The sequence below is a fragment of the Ahaetulla prasina genome, chromosome 7 (assembly GCF_028640845.1).
Source record: "Ahaetulla prasina isolate Xishuangbanna chromosome 7, ASM2864084v1, whole genome shotgun sequence".
Classification (NCBI taxonomy): Eukaryota; Metazoa; Chordata; class Lepidosauria; order Squamata; family Colubridae; genus Ahaetulla; species Ahaetulla prasina.
Window position 1 is genome coordinate 82,965,749 of NC_080545.1, and position 22,677 is coordinate 82,988,425.

Below are 22,677 nucleotides of genomic sequence, written 5' to 3' on the forward strand. Positions count from 1 at the left end.
GACATTCATAAGTTACCAAATTTGTTTATACTTGTAATGAAGATGGGAAGTCACTTCTTTATATATTTCTTTTCTCTTTTTTTACTATATTCTCTTTTTTATTTTATCCTTTCTATTCTTTCCTCTTTTTTTCTTTCTTTCTTTTTATTCTTTTAGGGATCTTTTTTAGTTTGTATCAGTTTTTATTGTTGTAATTATAATTCTTAATAAATTACTATTTTTAAAAAAATTCAGCTTGCAGTAGACTAATACATACACTGCATTAATTGTGAAAAATAGCTGTCTATTTTCAATACCAACTATGTCATGGAAAGTGCAACATTAAATGTATGCAAGCAATGCTAGACCTTACATTATTTTCTTATTCCAGAGTTACGGAGGAGTAGAATTAACACATGCTATAAATTTCAAGGAACTGTATCATTCCAGACTGGGAAATTCCTTCTATTTAAAATGAAAATAAAAGCTGCCCATGAAATATTAAGTATTATGAAGAAGAGAAAGAAGCTCTCTGAAACAGGCAGGCACATTTGATGAGGGGGATTTATATGGGATTCTATTACATGGGAAGATTTTTAAAAAATAGAAGATTAAAAAAATAGAACAATCTAGGAAGCCCACTACCAAAAACACATGTTGTTTTGCAAAAAGTGTCTGGAATAGTGAGCTTAATAATACATAAAGTAGAAAGAGAAGAAATTAAGTACCTCCTGTTCTGGGCCGTGGACTTCAACTTCCAGAATTCCTCAGCCAACATGGGAATTCTGAGTGTTGAAGTCTCATCTTAAAGTTGCCAAGTTTGAAAAGTTGCCAAGTTTGAAACTCATTGTATAAAATCAAGTCAGCTGTGTGCCAACTGCCCCTCACTTCTCAAAATAATGCATTTCCCCTTAAGAAACTTTCACTCTGTATTCAGGAAATAGTGGCCAACGACTTTACAAGGTTACCGGTTCTGTTTTTCAAGCTTTTATTTCATTATCCCTCTGGCAGATGGCAGATTGGCTTCCAGATGCCATCCAAGCTACACCTGTCAAAATGTCAACCTCTACACATTTATTTTTAAAGGGCAACCTGTTCGGTTTTGCCATATTCACACATTAACACTCTATTTACTAATGCCAAGAAAGGAGTTGAATGTTTACTAATGGAATCAGGGCACCAGGTTCCATCAGGCTGACTTAAGGAGGTTCAAAGCACATCACATGCCACAGACCTCTCTAACTGTGCAGGCATTGATGTAGCTTAGTTACCAATCCATTTTGGCATCTAGTTACTCTCTGCTCACAAGAAAAATGCTGCAATACAGCAACTATGCCTTCATGAATCACATAGACTGAGTAATGCATTCCCTGGATGGATTCTAAGATCATGCTAAAACCCTTGTTTTCTTAACCATGGTTTGTCAAACGACCAAAATGTGCTAGTTCAAAAACCGAGGTGTGCAAAATGTTCCATCATGGAGTATTCCAGCCTTGAAATACCAATCTTTTCAGAGGTGACCCAGATCAGTGGTCACCAACTGGTGGTCCGTGGACCACTGGTGGTCTGTGAGAAAATGTTGGTGGTCCCCAGAAAAATCATTTGCATTTTTTTATATTGCACTAAATCAGGGGTCTTCAAACTATGGCCCCTGGACTGGATACGTGCAATGAACGTTTGTGCTGCTGCAGAGAGACTCCCCCTTTGGGGTCTTTTTGTGTGGGTTGAGGGGAAGAAATTCCAACTTGGGGTCTACTTCAGCCTCCTAGTGTGGGGCTTTGGGTGAAGGCTGGAGGGAAATGCTGCTGGTGGTAAAGAGCCAGAGGGCCTTGTTCCAGCGGGACTGCATCATGGCCAAGAACTGGCTGACCATCTCAGCCCACTGAGCCTCCAGGCACTGGTACCTGGCCTTGCACTCCTGAAGGTCTTCCGTCTGCTTGGAAAGCCTATGCTCCTAGTCCTCAGTGAAGTGTTTCTGCTGAGCCTCCTTCTCGGTCAGATCCAATTTGAACTGAGCTGTTTTGCCAACTCTTTCTCATGGTGGCTGCTTAGCTCCAACAACTGCTTCCTGTTGGGGCCCTAAGGAGCCTGGGCAGGGAGGGGAGGAGTGGGTAGGAGGGGAGGGGCGAGTAGACCCGGTGAGGCACCCCTCGACGTGAGTGACATTGAGTTGGTCATGCCCACCAGTCACATACCCACCTAGCCACACCCACCCAGTCGGTCATTAAGCAGATCATATTAGTGGTCCACGAGATTTAAAATTATGAATTTAGTGGTCCCTGAGGTCTGAAAGGTTGGGGACCCCTCGCCCAGATGAACTATCCTGGATCAGAAAACTTGGTGAATATGCTCTCAGTGTACATAAAAGAGTGAGTCAGTGGCATATAAATTAAACAAACAAACAAACAAACAAACAAACAAATAACCTCCAAGCACCATGATTTGGCCCCCTTCACTTTTCTTTCTATTTACATTTCACTCCATCCCTTCATATTTTTTTAGAAATTTCTCCTTTTAGTCAAATGATAGTTTTGGACCATACCTGTGGTGTCCCATTTGCAAAAAAAAAAAAAAAGTTAACTACAATAGCATTAGGGTCACTTTTTCCTATTGGTTTTGCAACAATTATATCTCAGACCATGGTCACCATGGTTGTTCCCTTCTATTTGGCTCCAAGATGAACTAATCTAAAGAATCATCATTCAAGTGGAGAAGAAGAACAGGCAGAGTTGGGGGGCAGAGTTAAATGCATCACCAGCTTAGAGTAGTTGCATTTCCACAAGCTCTCCAATCAGTGGTGGGTTGCTCCCGGTTCGGTCCGGTTCTTGCAAACCGGTAGCACCTGCCCCAACATCATAACTGACAATCTGCGGGAAGCGAGTGTGCATGTGTGATCCCGTTGCGAACCGGTACTAAAAGTAAGTGGAATCACTTACCTTTCACCCCTGTCTCCAACCCCTTCTGAATTCCATTGAGCCTTATATGGTGCCAATTTAGTGTTGAATTTTAATTGACCAGATTCTTATGTATAGAGAATAAGATCTTATGTTGAATAAATCTTGAATAAAACCTGTAGGCTGCAACTCAATTGGTGGTCATGAATCTCTGGGCCTGACATTAAGGTATCTAGAAATTAGAGAAGAAATGAAGCTGCTTACCTTGCCTGTAGACTTAACCCCTTTCCAGATGCAGAAATAACAGATGATCCAGGCCAGAAGAAGGCACAGTGATAGTTCCCAACGCACTGTACCCAAATGTTCTATGCCATCAGAAATGTTTAACACTCTTCGCCTATAAATGAAAATATTGAATACATTTTGCTTCATTTGTAGTCCTGGAAAAAACAGTTTTCTGCTTTCTCCATAATGTATTTTTACATGGTGCCTTGCAACAGCTTTCTTTTGGCTGGCGCTTTCCAAATATTTAGAAATTTAGAATAACGGAGTTGGAAGGGACCTTGGAGGTCTTCTAGTCCAACCCCTGCTTAGGCAGGAAACCCTACACCACTTCAGTCAAATGGTTATCTAATCTCTTCTTAAAAACTTCCAGTGTTGGAGCATTTACAACTTCTGCAGGCAAGTTGTTCCACTGATTAATTGTTCTAACTGTCAGGAAATTTCTCCTTAGTTCTAAGTTGCTTCTCTCCTTGATTAGTTTCCACCCACTGCTTTTTGTTCTACCCTCAGGTGCTTTGGAGAATAGCTTGACTCCCTCTTCTTTGTGGCAGCCCCTGAGATATTGGAAAATTACTATCATGTCTCCCATAGTTTCATTAAACTAGACATATTTATTTTTTATTTATTTTTTATTTATTTATTACATTTGTATGCCGCCCTTCTCCCGAAGGACTCAGGGCGGTTCACAGCCAGTTAAAAAGTACAATAAATACAAATTAAGAACAGACTAAAATTAATATAAATAATGGCCAGAATATTAAAAACTAAACAATATAAAACTAAAACCCCATTTAAAATTACTTATTCAGGCTAGCCCAGCTCGATGAAATAAAAGAGTCTTCAGCTCACGGCGGAAAGTCCGAAGGTTGGGGAGTTGGCGAAGCCCCGGAAGCAGCTCATTCCAGAGGGCAGGTGCCCCCACAGAGAAAGCCCCCTTCCCCCTGGGAGTCGCCAGTCGACATTGTTTCACCGATGGCACCCCAAGGAGGCCCTCCCTGTGGGAGCGCACAGGTCGGTGGGAGGCTGTTTGTGGCAGTAGGCGGTCCCGTAAATAGCCCGGTCCTAAGCCATGGAGCACTTTAAAGGTGGTAACCAGCACCTTGAATTGCACCCGAAAGACCACCGGGAGCCAGTGCAATCCGTGCAGGAAAGGTGTTATATGGGAGCCACGAGGTGCTCTCTCTATCACCCGCGCGGCCGCATTCTGGACCAGTTGGAGCTTCCGGGTGCTCTTCAAGGGGAGCCCCATGTAGAGAGCATTGCAGTAGTCCAGGCGAGATGTAACGAGGGCATGGGTGACTGTGCGCAGGGAAACCCGGTCTAGAAAGGGACGCAACTGGCGAATCAGGCGAACCTGATAAAAAGCCCCCCTGGTGACGGCCATCAAATGGTCTTCTAGAGACAGCCGTGCATCCAGGAGGATGCCTAAGTTGCGCACCCATTCCTGCAACCATTTTTATATGTTTTAGCTTCCAGTCCCCTAATCATCTTCATTGCTTTTCTCTGCACTCTTTCTAGAGTCTCCACATCTTTTTTACATCGTGGCGACCAAAACTGAATGCAGTATTTGGGACATGTATTTAGGAAAATTATATTAGGGGAGGATCCATCTTGAGATATTGACAGGATCTTTCTCTGTCTTGTTAGGTGCCATCCTCAGAGATAGCCAACCTAATATTTAGCTTCTCTAAAGTGAAAAGGAGTCATCTTATCATCTTATCTTTATCTTCAGCTGGCAGTCAGATACATCCTGCATCTGACAATAGGGTAATAATTATTACCTGAAATGCTTTTCGTTCCTCTAAAAATAAGCCGATGTTCACAAGGATTTATATTCTTTATTACATTAGTGTATAAAGTTCTTGGTAGGAGATGTTCCAATAAAGCACCTTTGTTTGATTTTGGTAAGAAATTAGTGAAGGGACATTTGGCAAAAATTTATGCTAGCTGAGCGTATAAAGGATTATCATATCAATACTAGTGCATCCAATGGAAAACGCACATGAATTGCTGATGGCCGCTATTGGAGAAAGAGAAGCTCCTTGGAAAGAAGGCTAAGATTTTTACTTACTCCCAAAATTCAATGACAGGAGAGGTGCCATTTTCCACTGTCACATTTAGAGAGGCATTCTTCTGGAATTCCACACAGTTCTCTATAAAGTAAGCCACACATACTTTTAATGCAGCCAATAAAACGCAGCTACGGGGTACAATCAATCATCTTTAGGAAAAGGAAGCAGTAAAATTGCAAAACCTTAAGTTGGGGTAGGAACAGGGGTGGGCTGCTGGGGGTTCGCAGGGGTTCGGGAAAACCTCTAGCTAAGATTCTGTGCAGTTTGGAGAACTCCCAAATCCCACTCATGGCTGGCACCTCCCAGCCCACCCAGCCCGTCCCAGGAGTCCCCTCACAGCCCGTTTTGTATGTAGGTAAGTGCAGGACACACACAGAGGCTCAGGGAGGGCGAAAAACGGCCCTACTGGAAGTTCGGGAAGGCCAGAAATAGGCCCCTTTCTGGCCTCCAGGGGGTCTTCGGAGCCTGGAAAGGCTGTTTTCGCCCTTCCGGAGGCTTGAGGAAAGCCTCCAGAGCCCGGGGAGGGCAAAAACGTCCTCCTCCCCCCCCATCATGGTGCAGGAGGCTGATTAGGTCACACCCACCATGGCCACGCCCATCCAGCAACCAGGCAGAGAACCCCTTGCTAAAATTTTTGAAGCCCACCCCTGAGTAGGGACACTTTTTATGTGGAGGCCCTTAGGCCAATGGAAGGTAGGACCAGAACCAAAGGAAGGGAGGACTTGTTCTTCTCACACTTCCATTTTCCCAACCAGTGGACAAATGAGGAAAAGAACATTGTTAAAAACAGTTACTTTTAAGTTTAAGCTTTTAAGCCAAAAACTGTATCAAATCAATTTTTTGTTCCTGCTGCTGAAGGGATACTCAGAAACTTCAGTCGTGGGCTATATTCCTATCTAAAAATATAGTTCTCTTCATCTATGGAAAGGATAGGTTGTGTTTAATAACACTTTTTAAAACCAATAACTGGATTTATTTTTGTCTTTGGGTTTCAGAAACATATTTATTTTTTTTATTTTTTATTTTATTTTTTGCATTTATATCCCGCCCTTCTCCGAAGACTCAGGGCGGCTTACACTATGTCAAGCAATAGTCTTCATCCATTTTTATATTATATACAAAGTCAACTTATTGCCCCCCCAACAATATGGGTCCTCATTTTACCTACCTGTTTCTTTCACATCTTTCAGAAAGAGATGTGTTTTGTTTTTGATTTTTTACCACAGAAAGTTGCCAGAGAAACTGATCCTGTGGCTGTTTTAATTTGGATTCTTGCATGGAGCAAACAGGAGATATGATTTCAAACGCTGTTCTATGAAAATCAAATGATAGCTATTCTGTGCAACTGTCTGAGTAGTAGCAAGGTTTTGGTGTATTTTGTAAACAGATTTTTCACCAGTGGTGAAATCCCATTTTTTTTACTACCGGTTCTGTGGCATGGCTTGGTGGGCATGGTGTGGTTTGCTGGGCGTGGCAGGGGAAGGACACTGAAAAATATCCATTCCCACCCTCTCCTGGGGAAGGATATTGCAAAATATCCATTCCCATCCCACCCCACTCTGGGGTCAGCCAGAGGTGTCATTTGCTGGTTCTCCAAACTACTCAAAATTTCCGCTACCAGTTCTCCGGAACTTGTCAGAACCTGCTGGATTTCACCCCTGTCTTTCACATTTCTCATAAACATTATTTTTTTTATCATGGGGATTATACAAAGAGGTGAGGTGGGAGCAGTGGTGGGTTTCCAATATTCTTACCACCAGTTTGCCCCGAGCATACATGCGCCTTCTGCGCATGCGCTTGGCCTTTCGTGCATGTGCTTTGCTCATGTATGTGCCTTCTGCATATGCACCCAGCCTCAAAAATGTGACTAAATAGGATGGCATTACACTGGGGTGGGTGGGTGCACCTGCAGTTGCTGCTACCGGTTTACTCGAACCAGTACGAACCGGCTGAATACCACCTCTAGGTGGGAGATTAAGGAAATCAGTAATGAGTGAGTCTGGATGTCAGCTTTGGAAGCCATACTAGGCCAGAAGCTTCCCTGCTGCCACTTTCTCATGTGTGGGAAAGTAGAGGGGGGATTTAGTAGAGGGGCCCATTAGACATAATAACATTCTTCCTGCCGGTCAAGGTCAGGCCGGTCCTGCATCTGGAGAAAGAGTGGTTAGAGTGATGTCTCGAGATGGGACGGTTGGCGATTGGAGCATGTGATCGGCAGAGGAGTCAGGGGGTGGTTTTGATTTACTGAGGGAAAACCTGGATCTCTCAGATTTGGATTTTCCCAGATGTGCCAGTTTACCTATCCTGGTAAAAGAACTTTGAAAGGTGCATGCTTAAAGTTTTTACTTGGGGAGAGGTTTGCTGACACTGGAAGCATGAAAGACAAATGCAACAGAATATGAAATAATGTCAATGGCTATTGATTTAAAATTCTGCTCAGAGAAAGAGTAGCTAATGCCTTGTAGAAGGATATAAACCTTACCTGTATTCCATTCATGGTCACAGCTGCCCCACGGAAGGTCTATGGTGAATGAACTGAAGAGGTAAAACAAGGCCCAAGCCAGGACAATAATATAATAGAAATTAAGGAGTACCACAATCACTTGAGAAGCATACCCAATCCCTACAGAAAGGAAAAAAATAAACCAGGAACAAAAATTACATGTTAAAAACAAATTAACAAGACCTTCTTGAATAAAGATCTACAAAGCAGGGGTGAAATGCTCCCGGTTCGGTAGCGATGGCGGCGGGTGGTTCGGAGAACCAGTAGCAAAAATCCCTGCCCTCCCCCATGCCCAGCTGAGCCACGCAATCATCTTTGGCTAAAAAATGCTTTTAAAAGTAAAAAAAAAAGCCTCTGATGATCGCGTGGCTCAGCTGGGATTGTCAGAGCCTTTTAAAAGCATTTTTTCTATAACCTCTTCAGCCGAAGAAGTTGTAAAAAAAGTGCTTTTAAAAGGCTCTGATGATCCCAGCTGAATTGCCTGATTGTCAGAGGCTTTTTTTTCTTTTAAAGGCAAAAACAATGCTTTTAAAAGAAAAGAAAAGCCTCTGATGATCAGGCAATTCAGCTGGGATCGTCAGAGCCTTTTAAAAGCAGTTTTTTACAACCTCTTCGGCAGAAGAGGTTGTAGAAAAAATGCTTTTAAAAGTAAAAAAAAGGTGGCCACACCCACCCAGTCACATTACCCCCCCCACCAAGCCACACCCACAGAATCGATAGTAACAAATTTTACATTTCACCACTACTACAAAGTATATAGCAAGATACCATCCGATACTTTCAGTGGGCTTAACGGCTGGAAGGAAAGAATGGTTGAAATGAACATAAGAAGTTAATCTTTGATTATCTGATGTTTTCACATGTAAACAAAGTTCAGAGAAGAACAAATTTTGAGCCAATATTCACTTAATGGGTCTGGGAAAGGTCAGCTGTTCCATCTTATGTATATACATTGTGCATACCTAGACTTGCAAACATTTGTTTATTGACCGTTTGAAGTTACAATGATACTGAAAAAAGTAATTTACAATCTGTCCTCAAACTTTTTTTGTTTACATTTATACCCCGCCCTTCTCTGAAGACTCAGGGCGGCTTACAATGTATAAGGCAATAGTCTCATTCTATTTGTATATTTTTTACAAAGTCAACTTATTGCCCCCCCAACAATCTGGGTCCTCATTTTACCTACCTTATAAAGGGTGGAAGGCTGAGTCAACCTTGGGCCGGGCTCGAACCTGCAGTAATTGTAGGCTTTGTGTTCTAATAACAGGCTTCTCTATTGCCTGAGCTATCCCGGCCCTTCACAGCATCTCCATGGTCACATATCAAAATTCAGCCACTTGCAATCAGCATGCATATATGACATTTGCAGCATCCTAGAGTCATGTGATATCTATTTGTGACCTTCCCAACTGGCTTTTGGAACAAGCAGAGTCAATGGGGGAAGCTGGATTCACTTATCATTAATTTAATAACTGTAGTGATTCGCTTAAGAACCATGGCAAAAAAGACGGGAAAATTGGATATAGCAATTGCACTTAGACTTATATTCTGCTTCACAGTGCTTTACAGGCCTCTCTAAGTGGTTTACAGAGTCAGCCTATTGCCCCCAACAATCTGGGTCCTCCTTTTACCCACCTCGGAAGGATGGAAGGCTGAGTCAACCTTGAGCCTGATGAGATTTGAACTGCCAAATTGCAGGCAGCTGGCAGGCAGGAGAAGTAGCCTGCAGTATTGCGTTCTAACCACCGCGCCACTGTGGCTCATAACTCATTTAACAACTGCCTTACTTTGTAACAGAAATCCTGATCTCAGTTATGGTCATAAGATGAAGACTAGGTGTACATTTGTTTCTACAGCCAGTTCTTGTCATGTTTCAGAATTAACTGCAGTCATTTCCATTTCTTTGTGTGCGGTAGGTGACAACAACAAAACCCAGCAATTTGAACTAAAATTGCTACAGCTTTTTGTGTAAGCATTTTAAATTATCTCTACCAGATTTCACTCCATTCTGTATATTCAGCCTTTTTTTTTTCCAAATTAAGGCATTTGGGTTATTTTAATCAAACAGCAAGAGAAGCAATTTCTGGGATAATAAGCAGCATCCAATTAGTAATCTCTGAGTTCCATTTAGAAGCAGAGTTTCCAACAATGCTACTACACTTTTGGGATCCAAATGACATCCTGGAATTTGGGGGAGGGCGGTGATCCCTTTTTTTCCCCCCTACTGAATTTATATATTTTGAAGTTACCCAAAAAAAAAAAAAGAGTATTCGTTCACAAGAGGCTGCTGGTTTGTTTACCTTATCCCCCAGGTGGATTTTTCTCCTGAGAACATATGGGATATTCCCACAGAGTTTATCTCAATTATTATTTTTAAGACACTCTCAAAAGTTCTAACTTGCTTTATACCAGGGGGTACCCAACCCCCGGTCCATGGACCGGCACAAGTCTGTGGCATGCCAGCAATTGCGCTGTGCAAACAAGTGAAGCCCCATCCACGGTATGCAGGCAGCATGCAAAACCAGCCCCCGCTGGAAAAACCTTTCTCCAAGGAATCGATCCTTGGTGCCCAAAAGGTTGGGGGCGCTGCTTTATACCACTCTATAGGAGATCAACCATCCCAGTCATGAGAGCTCAAGCAGGGAATTAGTCTGGCCTTGCTAGTTAAACACAAGAGGGCAAATTCTGACCCCTTCCCCAAAAAATGTTTTTGAACCTTATCTAGTCTTTCCCAGGTAAAAGCTGCCAGTCTGGGAAGATTCCTGTGAAATAGGCATAAAGCAATGAAGTAGTTGGCTTGAATTCTACACGAGTGCATCTGGTTGTTTGCCCCGACACACCCTGTTATCAATGTCCTGCGGTAGCATGAATAAAAAAACAAACCCCTATCTGAGCAAGCCAATATACTGTTCTAATATTAGACACACATTAGAAACATCTCAGAATATACTCACACATATTGAATTTAACTTAACTGATTTACTTAATAAGTTCAGTTTGGCTAAGATCACACTATATGATAGACCATTAACCCTGAATTACAAACTACAATGGGTTTGCAGCAAAGCTTAGGCAAACAAACATTCAAGTACCCATGATTATGACAAAATGATGTCATAATGCAGACTTTCTCAATGCATACAAAAGGGTTGAATTTTACACTACAACATGGCCAACCACTTGTCCCCCTTACCATTTTGTGCCAAGGTACCATGTAACAGGTGCTGATGCACTTAATAGGCTGAGCCTGAGGGAGGGGTCAAACGCATCATCTGTCATGAGTCCCTTCACACCCACAAGAGATAGTAGTCCCGCCCACCTTGAATTCCTTTGTCTGTTATCTACCACCAATTTGCTTTGACCATTAGTAGTTGAGATTCTTGTAGAGAATTTAAGCTTGCCATAGATCTTTATACCCATTTGAACTTCCTGGATCTTCTGATTCTTCTGGCACTTGACAATAAAATTTGACATACCTTCAAAAAGAGGGCATAGCCTCCGCCAGGAAGTGACCCCTCCCTGACTGGTATATTGTCCCAGGGCTGTCTCCAGGAAAAACACTGGAATTCCACAGGTGAAAAGGAAGATGAGGTAGGGAATGAAGAAGGCACCTACAGATTCAGAAAAAGAGAGACATGGCCAGGCATTAAAGAGACATTCTACAATAGTGTTTCTCAACCTTTAGCAACTTTAAGATGTGTGGATTTCAACTCCCAGAATCCCTCAACTTCTTAAAACATCTTAAAGTTGCTAAGGTTGAGAAACACTTTTCTGTAAGTTGCAATGCTGCTACAATGTAATAAGCCTTACTGAAATCCCACCGGCATGGCTTTCTTCCATCTAATTAAATATTGGATAGTAACTTTTGTGGGGAGGAGTGTTATGATAGCAATAAGTTCTATATAATAGTGGGAGAAGTTGCATGAGAGATGATGACTTGTGCAGTAATACAAAACAATTGTGCTGAATTACACTGCTTCTGCTAATAGTAATACCTGATACCTTGAGAGCACTCTGGTGTGTTCAAAATGCTTTGCAAATGTAGTAATGCTTAGAGCAGCCCCCAGAGACTAACTCTAAGGTAGAGTTTAGAATATTTTGACTCTGTTTTATTCCTGCTACAAAGGGAAAGGAAACTGTATTTGAAACTCTACTGAATCAATCTCCAAAGCAGTGACTGCATCATCTCACTTTGACAAAAAGATGACTAATCCAATCCATAAGCAAAATATAATCCCTCTGTATGAACGGCATGAAAGCTGTAGTCTTAATGCAGCATTTTATATCTTGGCTATCAATAACAAATATGAATAATTGGCCCGAGAGACTTTAAGGAATCTCAGAAAGATATGATTAGTTTTATTTTTTAGTGTTCTTGCTTCACAAAAAAAGGGGGGGCAAAGCAGGGGTAAAATGCTCCCAGTTCGGACCGAATTGCCCGATCTGGTAGCGATGGAGGCAGGTGGTTTGAAGAACCAGTAGCAAAAATCCCTGCTGCCTGCCCCCCTCTCTACCCAACTGAGCTGCGTGATCATCAGAGTTTTTTTTTTACTTTTAAAAGCATTTTTTCTTCGGCCAAAAAAATACTTTTAAAAGTAAAAAAAAGCCTCTGACGATCGCGTGGCTCAGCTGGGATCATCAGAGGCTTTTAAAAGCATTTTTTTACAATCTCTTTGGTGGAAGAGGTTGTAGAAAAAATGCTTTTAAAAGTAAAAAAAAAGTTGGCCATGCCCACCCAATCACATTACCCTCACCACCAAGCCACGGCCACCGGTAGTAACAAATTTTACATTTCGCCACTGGGGCAAAGATAACCGTTTCCCCTGTCCAGTTGTTTCCAACTCTAAGAGGCGGTGCTTATCTCTGTTTTCTAGCCAAGGGAGCCAGTGATGCCTGAAAATCTTTCAATGGCCAACATGACTATATGCTGAGGGACACGGAATGCTGTTACCTTCCCATCAAAGTGGTACCTATTTATCTACTCACATTTGCATACTTTCGAACTGCTAGGTGGGCAGGAGCTGGGGCAAGTACAGGAACCCATACAGTCACACCCAGGTACTTGGATCTCAAACAGCCAACCTTCCAGTCAAGAAGCCTAGCATCTTAACTGCTAGGCATCTGTGCCCCCTGCTCTTGCTTCACAACTTTTGTGTAAAAACCACTCTGGTAGGGAAATAAATGAAACTAAAGATAACGTGATCATAAAATCAGGGTGTCCATCCTTTGGATCATCATGTCACCAGAGATTCGATTATCCTTTACCCTGTCAACCTTAAAAGCTTGGTTTGTCATCAGGTGTGGGCAGTGGTGGGTTTCAAAAATTGTTACTACCGGTTTTGTGAGCATGGCTTGGTGGGCATAGTGTGGCTTGGTGGGCATGGCGAGGCTTGGTGGGCGTGGCTTGGTGGCAGGGGAAGGATACTGTAAAATCTCCATTCCCTCCCCAATCCAGGGGAAGGATACTGCAAAATCCCCATTTCCTCCCAATCAGCTAGGACTTGGGAGGCAGAGAATAGATGAGGGTGGGGCCAGTCAGAATTTTTACTACCGGTTCTTCAAACTACTCAAAATTTCCACTGCCTGTTCTCCAGAACTGGTCAGAACCTGCTGAAACCCACCTCTGGGTGTGGGGCTCTATTCTAGATGTGTGGCAGTAGTTAATAATGTACCAATGACAAATATGATATTTATAAACAATAAATAGGAAAAGAAGAGAAAATTATAGTTATCTAATGGGCTGTTGTGCATTTCAAATTTGTCTTTGAACGGTTTTCTGCATCACATGTTAGAACCCTAGATTTCTGCGTATTATAGAACATGGCATGAATGATGGTGGGAATAGGAAGGGGAACATGTGCTGGTCTCCTTCAGTCTCCAAATATCTGACATCTTCCTTGAAGCAAGTCCTATGGTTGTGCCAATATTCAAACGTTTGAATCTGACTCCAGGAAGATTTGGTAAGTTCAAATAACTGGTTAGTTGGATCGACTGGATAAATTAAATCATGAAAATGCACCCATTTATTGAATCAAATGTGCTGAAATGAATTCAGTTTGATAAATCTAATCAGTAAAAGGAGACCCAGTTATTGAATTAAATGTACTCGAGTGAATTTGGTCCAATTCAGACCAATACAGAGATTTTTTGTACACAGGCATTATGTGAGCATGGATCAAATCCAACTGAATTGTTTGAGTTGGGTAATCTGGTATAATTTGGTTTTATATTGTTTATTTACTTATTAAAGCCTTGGTGCAAGATAGCTCGGTGGTTAAAGACTCTGAGCTTGTCAGCTGGAGAGATGACAGCCCGGGTTCAAAACCCAAGCTTCGCGTAACTGGGTGAACTCCTGTTACTTGCCCCAGCTGCTGTCCACCTAGCAGTTCAAAAGCATGCAAATAGCAATAGCACTTAGATTTATATACATTACAGTCCTCTCTAGGTTTACAGAGTTTAGCGGTTTACAGAGTTTAGCGGTTTACAGAGTCAGCATATTGCCCCCAACAATCTGGGTTCTCATTTTACCCACCTCGGAAGGACGAAAGGCTAAGTCAACCTTGAGCTTGGAGAGATTTGAACTGCCAAATTGCAGTCAGCCGGCAGTCAGCAAGTAGCCTGCAGTACTGCACTTTAACCGCTGCGCCACCATGGCTCAAATGCAAGTAGATCAATAGGTAGCACTTTGGTGGGAAGGTAATAGCACTCTGTGCACCTTTAGCATACAGCCATGCTGGCCACATGACCACAGAAATTGTCTTCGGACAATGCTAGCTCCCTTTGCAAGAAACTGAGTTGAGCACTGTGCCCTAGAGTCAGACATGGCTGGCAGGGAAACCTTTACCTTACTTATTAAATATCTAGCCTGCTTTTCTTTGAGACGCTCAAGGCTTCTCCCCACATCCTTATCTGCATCAAAATTCTATTTGAACTTCAAATTGGACCTGGTTCACTCCGTCTTCCACGGCAGATGGTGCCACTGGATTCTCTGTTCTGAATCTGGGCATGAGGTCTATGAGAAAGTGTTAGGAGATTGGTGCACGTTTATTAGTAAGAAAAACAGTTCGGTAGACTCTAACCCAAGAGAGAGTTCCTTTATAGAAGCTGTGGGAGACGCAAACCCAAAGCTAGGAACCTTCCAGGTTTGTAAAAACAAAACTAAAAAAAGAACCCACTTTTTAAATTCCACCTGAAAGCATGAGAGAAAGAGCAAACAAAAAAAACAAAAACAGACGGCCGTGTGAAACTAGCTAATCCGCTTCATGCTGTTAGGATGGGAAAGCGGTTTAGGTTGGTCTGTGAAGCAAATCCAAGCAAATTCAGGCCAGAGATCAAAATCTCCTCTATGAAAACTCCATCTGTACAGTCCTCTTGTTCCCCCAAGCTTCCAGAAAGTCAGATTAAAGGCAGACTCGTAAAAAAACAACAGGGAAAATAATTCCCTAGTCATTCTCGGAATTCTAAATCACCACCCCAAAAACTAATTCTCTCCCTCTCCCCCTCCCTCTCCCTCTCTCATGCTGGGGAAGGATTCCTGTACTGCAGCAGATTTCTACCCTTGCTAACACTACATATATGCATGCATATATATACACACACATACACACACACACACATATCCGAGAAGGAGTTTAAACATGCATTTGTTTCAAAACTGTAACAGATTTCTTAAAAGTGGAAAAGAAGATGGTTCATTATTCTTCAGACTGAAAATCCCACTCAAAACAGTTTGAGTGCTTCAACTGTTACATCAGTAGAGCTGGTGGAGATGAACGTCTCTGCCTCTCAGCTGCAAATAATTTCACCTTTCAGGACTGAAAACATTTCCTTGGCTTCATTCTTTTATGCCACAAATAGAACCACAGACAGGCCGTTTCTCAAAAAAAAAAAAAGTGTTGATATTTAATCCAGGGTTTTGAGGGAAAGAAGACATGCTCATGTCAGATTTCCCTAGAAGCAGAATTTTATTAGGAGAGAAAATGCTGTTTCCCAAGTTGCAAACTCCCAAAATAAATAGTAGTTGTTCACAAATTAATACTATGCTTCCAGCATCTTTTTCTAGACAGGTGGATGAACAACTGTCTCCACCAGTTAGCTGGGATCAGTGTTGTCCTTTTGGTGCCAATGGACACCATCAAAACTCTCCTTTCCAAATCTGGTACCTTTTAGATGTATTCACGGTGAGAGTTGACACATCTGGAAGTCCCAAGACATCTAGAAGTCAGAAGATAAGATAGGACGATTGGATTGGATAAACAATGTTGGGCCAATTGCAATTTGTTATAGGCCTCATTCCATTCAAATCAGTGGTAGGACTCAGTCAGTTCTTGTAATGTATTTGAATTTCAGGAAGGAAATTTGGGCGGGAAATTGCACGTTGCTGATTGGCTGATGCCTTAGCCAAAATACTATTTAAAGAGGGGTTTTGCCTGTTGGCTTTTGCTGGGATCACAATAAACCAAAGAGCTGTTGTCACTTGTATCGTCTCCTGCCTCTTTATTGCCCGAACTTAACATTGGCGACGAAGGTGGGATATTGAAGGCAGTGAGACTAGGAAAAGAGCTGAAGGAGCAACGTAACTTCAAACCCAGCCAGTATCAAGGGCGGATACATAGCGATGTCTAGCTATATGCCGCCAGCGCCATTTGACCCAGCCAAGGAGAATTGGGGGTCGTACATGGCTCGTTTCAAGTGTTTCCTCGAAGCTAACGAACTGCAAGGAGTATCGGATAATCGGAAGCGAGCCTACTTCCTGAGCCACTGTGGGCCAGAAGTCTTCGATACCGCCGAATCACTGTCGGAACCAATGCCGGTACAGTCGGTGCCATGGCAAACGCTACAGACGACACTACGAGCACACTACGCGCCAGTGCCATTGAAGTTTGTACAACGGTTCGAGTTGAGGCAAAGAGTTAAGCGAGAGGGCGAATCGATAAGCGTGTACATGGCCACATTAAGGAAAGCCGCAAGCCACTGTGAGTATAGCTGTCAGGCCTGGAAACCATACTAGACTTTAGGGTTCCAGACGCTGCCACATTTTTCCCCTGAGGGGAAGAAGAGGGGGGTTGAGTAACATTCTTCAAGCAGTCAAGGTCGGATGGTGTTCACATCTGCAGGAAGAGTGGCGAGAAGATATTCGAATGAACTGGGAGAACGTGGGACCATGTGACCAGCAAAGGGGTCAGGGGGGGTGGGACTCTTGGGGTTTGTATAACTGGGAAGAGAATCCGGAAGTTCAGTTTTGGAATTTCACTCATTGTGTGCCAGTTTCCTCATGCTAGTAAAGAACTCTGAAAGACAATGGCTTCTGAGTTTTTTTTATGCAGAAGAGGTTTTTCTGGAATCTTGACAATAGAGACTTGGAGGACTCTTTATTAAAACAATTCATTTGTGGGGTCAGGGACATCCGACTACAGAGGTGGCTGCTGTCGAAAAGCAACCTAACCCTGGCGATAGCCCTGGATGAGGCCAGGGCACACGAGATGTCCACCAAAGCGGTGGAAACCTTACAAAAGCCGAACACGGCAAATGCCGCAGCAAAAGCAATGCCAGTCCACAGTGAAGAAATCCAGGCCGAATCGGAGGGTGAAGAAGAGGAAGAGGTCTTCCACACCGGGAGGCCGGAGAGAGGCGACCGGGACGAGTGCGTGAGTTGCGGAGGCCAACACCAACGACAGAATTGCAGGTTCAAAGACGCAATTTGTCGGCGGTGTGAAAAGAAAGGACACATAGCTCAGGCCTGCCGAGCCTCTCAATCTTCCCACCCAAAATTCAAACCGGCCAATCAGCAGGGTGCCGGATCTGCGAAGCGGCCAGGGATTGGTCAGTTCAAAAGGGGTGCAAAGTTGAATCAGACCACTGTGAGAGTGGGCCACGCATTGACACGGCTAGAAAAGAAAATATTCACCAAGACACACATCGAAGGAGTGCAGTGTAAAATGGAGGTGGATACCGGCTCATCAATCACGATTATGTCTTGGGACACAATCGCAAGGGACGAAACGCCAGCTGCAAGCCCAAAAGCTGAGAGTACAAGACTACCAGGGGAACCGAATCCCTGTTCGAGGAGTCACGTCTGTCACAGTGAAATATAGACAATTCAAGAAAACCCTGCCGATCACCATCGTAGATGGAAACCTGCCCAGTTTGCTAGGTCTGGACTGGTTCAGAGCCTTGGGCATGGAAGTAACCGGGGTTCACAGAAGCGGAGTCAATCTGAAGGACGAATTGTTGAGAGAATTCGAGGATGTTTTCCAAGACTGCCTGGGCAAGTACGTGGGGACCCCCATTTCATTCAATTTGGACCCCCAGGTGGCTCCCATTAGATTAAAAGCTAGGAGGGTCCCGTTCGCCCTCAAACCCAAGATTGACAGGGAACTAGACAAATTAGTAAGCCAGGGAATACTAGTCCCCGTCAACCATGCAAACTGGGAGACACCAATAGTGACCCAAGTCAAACCGGACGGATCAGTCCGGATTTGCGCTGACTATAAGGCAATGCTTAACAAAGCATTGCAAAAGAGTGCTTACCCCGTTCCCGTAGTGCAACATTTGTTGCACTCATTAGGACAAGGACAGGTTTTTGCCAAACTCGATCTGGCCCAAGCCTACCAACAATTACCAGTTGACGGCGAAACGGCCGAAGCGCAGACATTTGTCACACATCGGGGCGCTTTTAAATGCACTCGACTTCAATTCGGAGTTAGTGTCACCCCCGGGTTATTCCAAAACCTAATGGAACGACTCCTACAAGGTCTACCGGGAGTAGTTCCATATTTCGACGATGTACTAGTATCAGCAGAAAACTTGGAAGAATTAAGGGTCAAATTGCGGAAGGTTTTGGGCATTTTCAGGTCTGCGGGGTTTAAGGTTAAACTCAACAAATGCCAGATAGGAGTTGAATCTGTAGAATTCTTGGGTTACCGAATAGATAAGGAAGGCATCCACCCAACTGAGAGCAAAGTGCGAGCCATTAGAAAGGCCCCAACCCCAAAAAACAAAACGGAATTACAAGCATTTTTGGGGCTTGTAAACTTCTATGCGGTATTTTTAAAAAATAAGGCAATGGTAGCCGAACCGCTACATAAACTGCTAGCGAAAAAATCTGTTTGGACTTGGGGCAGGGTTGAGGCTAAGGCATTCGAAGGCGTTAAGAATCTCTTATCTAGCGATAGCCTTCTAATTCAGTACAATGGGACGTTGCCATTAGTACTAGTTTGTGATGCATCACCCTACGGGGTAGGGGCTGTCCTCAGCCACAGGTTACCGAACGGTTCAGAAGCCCCTATCGCATATTTTTCCCGCACGATGTCCGCAGCGGAAAGGAACTATAGCCAACTAGACCGGGAAGCCCTGGCTATAGTTTCTGGGGTTAAAAAATTCCACGAGTACCTGTTTGGGTGGCAATTTGAAATAGTCACAGACCACAGACCTTTATTGGGACTCTTGGCGGGGGACCGTCCAACACCGGTTGCATTATCACCCAGGCTGACCCATTGGACTATTTTCCTGGCAGCATATTCGTACAAACTGTCTCACCAACCGGGCAAAGATTTGGGACATGCGGACGCTTTAAGTAGATGCCCGTTGCCAGAGACTATCGAAGACCCGACCCCAGGGACGCCCGTCTTGTTAATTGACTCTTTGGACTCTGGCCCAGTCATATCTACGGAAGTGACTAGGGCATCTTACAAAGACATTGTCGTAAGAACTGTGATCGGTTGGGTGCAGAGGGGATGGCCCACTGCACCAAGGGATCGTTTCAAAGAATTTACAAAAAAGCGTTCGGAACTGTCGGTACAAGGGGGTTGTCTGTTATCCGGAGAAATTACGAGGGCATGTGTTGGAACTATTGCATGTGGGCCACCCGGGGATTGTGAGGATGAAGAGCCTAGCGAGAAGTTACGTGTGGTGGCCACAAATGGATAAAGACATTAGCGACCGGGTAGGGAAATGCCAAGCATGTCAAGAATCAAGGCCACTACCCCCAACAGCCCCCATAAGGGATTGGGAGAAACCCCAGGGTCCTTGGTCCAGGATCCATATAGATTTTGCCGGGCCATTCCATGGGCAGACCTTCTTAATTGTGGTAGATGCCTACTCGAAGTGGTTAGAAATTTTACTCATGAAAACCACAACAGCGGAAGCTGTAATCACAGTATTGAGGCATCTATTTATGACACACGGGTTGCCCAACACTCTAGTGTCCGATAATGGCCCACAATTCACGGCCACCCAGTTTGAGGGGTACTTGGCAGAAGAGGGCATCCGACATGTCCTCTCGGTGCCTTTCCGGCGACGAACGGACTTGCAGAACGTTTCATATGCAGTGCCAAGGAAGCGCTATCTAGAATTAGCCCAGGAGATTGGCAATCCAAAATTGATACCTTCCTGGCAGTCCAACATAGAACTCCCTGTGTGACCACCGGCCGCAGCCCATCGGAGTTACTAATGGGTAGAAGACTCCGGTGCCCCCTAGATCGGTTAAACCCAACATACTCCCCTGATGGGTACCAAAACACAAAGGGAAGAACCAGAACAATGTCAACAGGTGACCCGGTATGGGCACATAACTATAGTGAGGGCCCAGCGTGGCTAAAGGGAACAATTGTAGGAGTGACGGGCCCAAAGTCATACATAGTGGACACGGGGGATGGCCACATAGATCAATTACGAAAAAGAATACAAAACAATCCAGAAACCAAACAGCCAGACCCTGACTACCCAATATTTGAACCAACAGCTAACTCAACCCTGAGGCGATCGGAGGACTTAGCTGAGTCTGAAGAAGTCCAGCGATGCCAACCGGCTCCTCCAGAGGACAGCAGGGACGACTCTGCCAATAATCCAGGGCCGGATGGCCCAGAGGAGGAGCTGGGAGGAACAAACAGTCCCTCCAACCAGCTCGACTCACTTCCAGGGAATGAATTGAGCAGGTCAGAAAGAGTTAGGAGACCTGTCTACCTGCGTGACTACATGGAAAAATAACATGCAAATGTTATGCAAAAAAAACTATGTAAATATGGTACAATGTGTTCTGGGAGGGGAAGAGTGTAATGTATTTGAATTTCAGGAGGGAAATTTGGGCGGGAAATTGCACGTTGCTGATTGGCTGATGCCTCAGCCAAAATACTATTTAAAGAGGGGTTTTGCCTGTTGGCTTTTGCTGGGATCACAATAAACCAAAGAGCTGTTGTCACTTGTATCGTCTCCTGCCTCTTTATTGCCCGAACTTAACAGTTCTCATCGGTTTGGGCAAACTGGTTGTTAAATTACGCACTCTCCGCTATCAAAGTGGAACAATGTGGTGTGCTGCAATGGAGAAACAGACAATGGAGCGGCTGACTCAAGGAGAGCAGAAGGCCGCTTTCTCTCCTCCTTCTTTTGTGCCGGCCGCTCTGCTCCCCATTTCTCCATTGCAGTGCAGTGCCCAGGATCCACTTTGATTTGGGGGGGAGTAATTTAACAACCAGTTCACCCAGGGTCAGGTTGGCCATCGCGGTAGACTCGTCCTGCATGTGCAGCCAAACTGGAGGACAGGGATGGACCATGCCTCCCACGACAGCCAACCTGATCCTGGGTGAACTGGTTGTTAAATTATTCGAATCCCACCACTGATTCAAATATTAGGTAGGCTGAAGTATGTGTGAATGCAGCCAATCAACAGATGTTTCCTTCTCTTCCCATTATTTGTTTTTTATATTTTACTAGCTGGACGCCTGTGCTTCGCTATGAAACTATGTGCTTGGGCTTGATAAACTGACACTTGCAGCCTGAAGCTTAATGTAGAATGTGTAACTCCGTAGTATCAGAGTGTGCTAATATAATGCAACTGGCAGATGGAACAGAGGGGAAGGGGGAGTAGAATGTCCCAGCCCACAACATCCACCGGTATTTATCTGGCTAGCATCCTGTCAGTGTGTGAGAGAGTTGAGGGGTGTTGGGAAACTCGAACTATGTTTGCTGTGTGAGCAAGAAGGAGACAGGAAGGAGGCTGGGCGTGGCTTAGCTCAACTATTCTGTAGTAAAGCTGCTTGCTGCTGTGAAAGTAAAACTGAAAGTGAAACTCCTCTGCTTGTGTTCTGCATTTCAAACAGATTTCTTTTGAGGAGGGGAGGGGGAGTAGAACTCCTTAGCATCAGAGTGTGTTAATAATAAAATAGGAAATACTAATGCTCTGATGGTCATTTCGAAAAACACTTTCTTAGTGAGCACCTAGAAGCCAAGAGGAACATATGTAGCAAATTTCAAGTTTGTAGGCTTTACGGTTCTGTAGATTTCGTGATAAATGCATCAGTGCTTTTCACTTTTACATATATAGATTTATTTGTATCCTGCCTTTATCATTTTTACAAATGACTCAAGGCAGCGGAGGCAGATATCCACACCGTCCTCCTCCTATTTATTTATTTATTTTATTTATTATATTTGTATACCGCCCATCTCCCGAAGGACTCAGGGCGGTTCACAGCCAATAAAACAACAGAAAATATATAATACATATAAAACAGCAAAAAGAATAGAAAATTAATTCAATTATGGCCTAAAACTTTTAAATACAAATTTAAAACCCCGTTTAAAACCCCTGATTTAAAACCCAATTTAAAACTACGTTCACGCTAGTCCTGCTCTTCGAAACAGCAACGTCTTCAGCTCGCGGCGGAAGGACCTGAGGTCAGGGAGTTGATGAAGCCCCAGAGGGAGCTCGTTCCAGAGGGTAGGAGCCCCCACAGAGAAGGCCCTCCCCCTGGAGGTCGCCAGCCGACATTGTTTAGCTGACGATATCCGAAGGAGGCCCTCTCTGTGAGAGTGCACTGGTCGGTGAGAGGCTAATGGTGGCAGTAGGCGGTCCCATAAATATCCCGGCCCTAAGCCATGGAGCGCTTTAAAGGTGATAACAAGTACCTTGAAGTGAACCCGGAAGACCACCGGGAGCCAGTGCAGA

The 22,677-nt window shown here is 43.9% G+C and overlaps 1 protein-coding gene across 1 annotated transcript in view; it reads right to left on the minus strand.

The window, feature by feature from the left end:
* LOC131201698 (sodium- and chloride-dependent GABA transporter 2-like) overlaps positions 1–22,677 on the minus strand; it is a 90,621-nt gene that overhangs the window by 62,908 nt on the left and 5,036 nt on the right. Inside the window, exons 2-5 of the mRNA XM_058189798.1 lie at positions 11,210–11,344; positions 7,710–7,850; positions 5,227–5,308; positions 3,138–3,270 (exon numbers count right to left, since the gene is read on the minus strand). Of these exons, the coding sequence (XP_058045781.1) occupies positions 3,138–3,270; positions 5,227–5,308; positions 7,710–7,850; positions 11,210–11,344 (491 nt within the window). The remainder of the gene's footprint in view (positions 1–3,137; positions 3,271–5,226; positions 5,309–7,709; positions 7,851–11,209; positions 11,345–22,677) is intronic.